The sequence below is a fragment of the Frankliniella occidentalis genome, unplaced genomic scaffold (assembly GCF_000697945.3).
Source record: "Frankliniella occidentalis isolate FOCC.00 unplaced genomic scaffold, Focc_3.1 Scaffold385, whole genome shotgun sequence".
Classification (NCBI taxonomy): Eukaryota; Metazoa; Arthropoda; class Insecta; order Thysanoptera; family Thripidae; genus Frankliniella; species Frankliniella occidentalis.
In genome coordinates, this window is record NW_026267507.1 from 153,552 (window position 1) to 159,011 (window position 5,460).

General features: G+C 45.1%; 1 protein-coding gene across 1 annotated transcript; it reads left to right on the forward strand.

Moving 5' to 3' along the window:
- The first annotated feature begins 1,690 nt into the window (after positions 1–1,690).
- Positions 1,691–5,454, forward strand: LOC113215933 (uncharacterized). Its single transcript, XM_052274382.1, has 2 exons — positions 1,691–2,798; positions 2,875–5,454. The coding sequence occupies exons 1-2, from the start codon at positions 2,138–2,140 to the stop codon at positions 5,226–5,228; spliced, it is 3,015 nt and encodes a 1,004-aa protein (XP_052130342.1). The 5' UTR covers positions 1,691–2,137; the 3' UTR covers positions 5,229–5,454.
- The last annotated feature ends 6 nt before the right edge of the window (positions 5,455–5,460 follow it).

The following is a 5,460-nucleotide window of genomic DNA, read 5'->3' on the forward strand; positions in this document are numbered from 1 at the left end:
ATGTTCTCAACGGATCGCTCTGGCCAAGTGGATACCGTTCCGAAGCGCGGAACAGAAAGTCGGTGGTTCGACTCCCACCGGGTCCGATTGATCGAAACATCGCCTCACACGTCGATCATCGAGGCCAGTCGCAAGTCGCGGCGGGAAGCTGACTTTTCAAAATTCTATCACATGGGTACAATTTTTATTTTTTTTCGTGGAACCCACAGTGTCTCCGCGATGTCTCTGTAGTGTCTCTGCGGTGGCTCCGCAGTGTCTCAGCGTTCGCTCCACGATGTCTCCATGTTGGCTCCCAGTTGTCTTTGAGATGGCTTTGAACTGTCTCCAAGACGGATCTAAAGTGTCTCTGATAAGGCCTAAGTTTGGCTCCAAGGCGGCACCGGGATGTCTATTTTAGGCCTTAAGTTTCCGTTCGCGGAGCCATCCGCGATGGCTCCGGCCCGACTACCTAGAAGCTGTAGAGTGCTCACAGCGGGACTTTGCGATGCGTCGAGAATGGCTCCGCCGGAGCCATCCTAAAGCTACTTTTTTCTGTACGGGATTGATAAGGCAAAATAACATCTGAAAATAATGGCGTGAGTCTCTCCTTACGTCCCCGTCGTTCGTGCTGGAAACACAATAACGTGTGTTGCAAAATCTCGTTGACTGTGGCCAAAAGGAGGAATAATGCACGAACAGTTACAAGCTTACTGGACATCAGTTGAGGCTAAGGAAAAAGCATGAAATTCGGTTGGCTTTTACTGGTCTGTGCGTGGTTGGGGCACCGACTTAACTTGTTTAACTTGGGTAACGATAATAATTAACCCTTATCCATTTGCAGAAGGGAGGAGGCACAATTGGTGGACGGCCTTCACCGGAGGGTGCGGGGCTGGGGCACCTCTTAAACGTGCTGCTTAGTCGAGCTGCACAAAAAAAGAACTGATCGCTAACAATACAGTGCAGTACAAAGTTTCTACGTTCCCGTCGTCTGTGCTGAAAACTTTGTGTTTGTCAAGTGTGTGCTCGCTGACCCAAAGGCCAAAAGAAACTTGAAAAATACTGTGCTTTTAACTCTGAGTGCAAGTCTGTGAGTCTGTACCTAGCACTTCGTGCTGGTATTGTCGGCTTCGCCTCAGAGATGTCTTCGCAAAGTGATAACTGCGTCTCGCTTGAGACAGAAAATGTACAATTTGATGCAGTGTGTGCCTTTCACCTTTCTGATGAAAATGATGCACTGTTCTCAAATCTTCCCCTCCAGGACGAGGGAGATGACTCTGGTTATAGGCCATTGACACCATTCACACCAAATAGAGAGGTGTTACCGTCACCTTCCCCCGAGGTCTTACCGTCAGCTTCTCCTGACGGAGAATCTATGACGTCTCTCGAAGAGGAACGGCTTGCTGAAGAGAGTTTGGAAGACGATCCTGGCTCTCAACCTGCTAGAGAATCTGCTAGAGAGGGGGCCGAGAAAAACATGGTCCCTTTTGTTCGTCTTGTCAGAGATCCTTACGTCGAAAAATTTGCAGAAGCAATGCAGAATACAAGCCAAGATGTCAAACTATTCTTGTCTCCAAAAGTAATTTTGGAGCGTGACTGTAAACTCGATGAAAGGGCAAGAAATTTGAGGAACAAAAGTAAACAAATTGTTCATTTAAAACCAAAATTGAAAATTGTTAAAAAAAAATCAAAAAAACGAAAACGTTAAAAAAAGTGTGAATCAAGGAAATGATAGTTTAATTTTAAAATTGTGCCATTTGATTTAATCGAGAGCAGATTAAAATGATTTTATGTTTGTCAATGACTGTTAATAAATTATATTTACTTCGAATAGTGGCACAGATCTGAGTTTCTACGTCCCCGTCGTCTGTGCTGTTCACTTTGCGTGCCAGTCTGTGAGTCTGTACTTGTATTTGTGTATACCTGTGCTGTCGGCTGCGCATCAAAGGCCAAGCGAAACTCTTATAAAACTGCGTGTTGTTTTAAGCTTTAGTCTGTGAGTCTGTACACGTCACTTCAGTGCGTGTATTGTCGGCTGATCTTGAAAAGGCGCTTAGTTTACCGATTACGAATAAAATACTTTTTTTTTGGTTAGGAGCAAAGTTTTGCTGCAAAGAGTTCTTTATTTGTCCATAATTCACCATGGGCCTGATTGAATTAGATGGTTTTGTGTACAGAATACACAATGTTCCAGGCGATGGAAACTGTATGTTTTCTTCCTTATCAACTTGTCTTTACGGACACATTTTACGAGGTCCAGAAATCAGAGAACGAGTCGTTGCATATGTTTGTGACAGATGGGACGAACTTCAATGCCGTACTTCCAAAAGCAACAACAAGCCTTATGAATGTTTGCTTGAATACCGTAAGTTTGCATGCAGTTAAAATTAAGCTTTCAAAACTGTTCGGTTTCGTTACTAACACAAAAATTTTTATGATTGCAGGCGAAGCCATGCTGGCTTCGGGAACGTGGGGTGATGCCGCAGAGCTAACGGCAGCGGCCTGCATCTTTGAAGTCCACATAACTATTGTTGAAAGAAAAGGGAGCATTGTTTCAGCACAATTTACACCAGAAGACCATGCCAGCAAACATTCTTCTATTTTTCTGTATTTTGATAGGGGGCGGCAGCATTACAGTGCTCTTATCCACGAACCCAATCCGATGGAAGTTTCACAACCAAGTGACACTCCCTGCATCAAAGTTGACTTGCCAACGCCCCCTTCTTCGCAGGAAAACTTTTCTGACCATGAGCCCACAGTGACAGGGCCCATACGAATTGGAGCAGAAGGAAGCCGCTCTTGCTCAGTTAAACTTCTGTCAGGTAGGTTAATAATCGGATATGAACTGAGTCTTACAAACGAAAGCAGACTTCCACTAATACTAATTTTATGTTTCAGGTCAAGTGACATCGAGGCATTCTTTGGAAATGGCTCACGGTACGTTCAGGACACACCACATGTGGGCCCTCATGTATGCCAACGAGCCTGTGGAAAAAATTGAACGGATAAATCTGGGTGGACTGACAGCTTCTTGTCCGACTTGTGGGGCTATTTACTGGCAGGCAGAGCACCTCGCTAATGTGCGATGCAACGAGCTGCCCTTCTGGTGTTGCGGCAAAACAACAAAAACGCTTCTTTCTGAAACGGCAACGTTTTCACCGATAGAAGACGATTATATACGTGAATTGTACTATGGGAGCTCAAAGTGTGCTGAACACTTTCGAAAAAACATACGTTCGTATAATGCTGTGCTTAGCACTGCTATGCCCAGAGTAGCTTATAACAAAGCAGGAAAGACGGCAAAGACCGTAACCGTTGGTGGTTCTATTTGTTTTAATGCGCCTTCCTGTCCAAATATTCAGGATTCAGGCCTACCTGCACATCACGGTCAACTCTATTTTCTAGATATGACGCGGGATACGGTTCAGAAGAGAATGAGTGCGTCAACGAACAGGGAAATACGAGAAGATATTTTAAGTGAACTTGAAAAGTACCTGAGAGCACACAACGGTTTAGTTCGAACTTTTGAATATGCAAGCCAGGTTCAGAAACGAATACAGCTAGAGGAAGGCGAGGACTCTGCATCACGTGTTGCCGTTGTTGTAAATCCTCATCGAAATGGCATGCGTGGGACCGGGAGAGAGCTGTTAACAAACGAGGCACCAGACCTTCTACGCCCAAATGACTCCGAGTGTGTTGCAGCTGTTATCGTAGGGTCTGAGATACGCTACTCATACGATATGGTCTTCCATCTTCGTGCGAGGACACACAAGGACCCTTTGTACATGGAAGTGCACTTGGCCAGCCCAACGCTCGATATGATGCTGTATCCGTTGATCCATCTTCACGCTGAAGATTCTTGGGTCCAAAGGGTCATTGCAGATAACAGAAAAAGGAAAAGAAACGTGGAGATGGGCACTTTACGGGAATACTACAGCTCTCGAATTATGATGCGAAGAGGCCAGGATATTCTCTTTCGCTGTAAAGGATTGTTTCAGCAGTATCTTCTTGACGCCGCTCTCAAAATTATGGATTCGAATTTGAATTATTTTAGAGACAACCAAGATGAACTTCAAGTTTGCCAATACGATACTCTCAAAAGGTACACTGAATCGGTTGCAAAAAAATACAATAAGCAGCCTGGTCGGACCGTGTTAATGCCAAAGGGAGAGCAGAAAAGTGAGCGGTCTATGTACAATTACTACATGGACTCTGTTCGGATCGCTATGGAATATGACCCACCGACTCTTTTCATTACCTACACGGTAAACCCAAGGTGGCCTGAAATTGTACAGGGTCTTAGTGAGCGTAATTTAAAGCCTGATGAATACATGGATGCTCCCGACATTGTTGTGCGAGTCTTCCTTGCTCGTCTCAACGTCTTTTTGAGTGACATTATCCACAAGTCCGTCTTTGGACGAGTCAAAGCGTACATAGGGGTAACAGAATTCACTTCGACCATGCTCCCCCACTATCACTTGGCAGTCATGTTGCATCCCGTCGACCGCCCAGAGTCTGCGTGCGAGGTTGATGCATTGCTGAGTGCTGAGATCACTGACCCTGAAACAGACCCTGAAGGCCATGAACTTGTTGTGGCAGTCATGATCCATCGTCCATGTGATGGTTCTTCAGAGGGTTACAAGCCCATTTGCCGCCCAAATGGAGGACCGTGTAAACACGGGTTCCCTAAACCGTTTCGGTCGTTCACACATGTAAACAGGAATGGTCACATCCCAAGGCGAAGGAAAACTCGTGGGTTCTTCCACGCTAAATTTAAGTGCATGGTCGACAACCGGTGGACGGTGGAACACAATTTAAGAATATTGAAAAGGCATGGTAACCACGTCAACATTAGATGCTGTTCAGAAACTATATTCTTTAAGTACCTATTTAGCTACATGCAAAAAGAAACGCATGGACAGCACATGCAAGGAAGTGTGTTACGGCACGCTCTGGGAAAAGGTGAGGACGTCTTGCATTGGGACGAAATTGAGGCATTCAAGGAACTGCGAATAATAGGAGCCTATGAGGCCGTTTACAGAATTCTAGGAAGGTCTTTTGTTGATATGAGCCACAAAGTAGAGTCCCTACCTATACATCTGCCCGACATGCAACAGGTTTATTACAGGGGGGATCCCGAGCTTGCCGCTCGATATGAAAACAGCAAGCTGCTAGCCTTCTTTAAATTAGCGGAAGAAGAAGACGACGTAAAGTCAATGCTTTATCAGGATATTATTGCACATTTCAAGTGAGTCGAAAATGCATTCTTTTGTCTTTTGCGTTGAGCTTATTTTGTTTTGTTACACTGCTAACAGTTATTTTTTGTTACAGATGGGAGTCAGGGAAATGGAAACGTCTTAGTAGGAGTGTCCCAGCCCTTGGCCGGATGATGCACGTAAATCCATCACTTCGGAACAGAGAACTCTACCACCTACGCCTGCTTCTCCTTCACATTCGTGGACCTACATCATTTCTGCAGTTGCT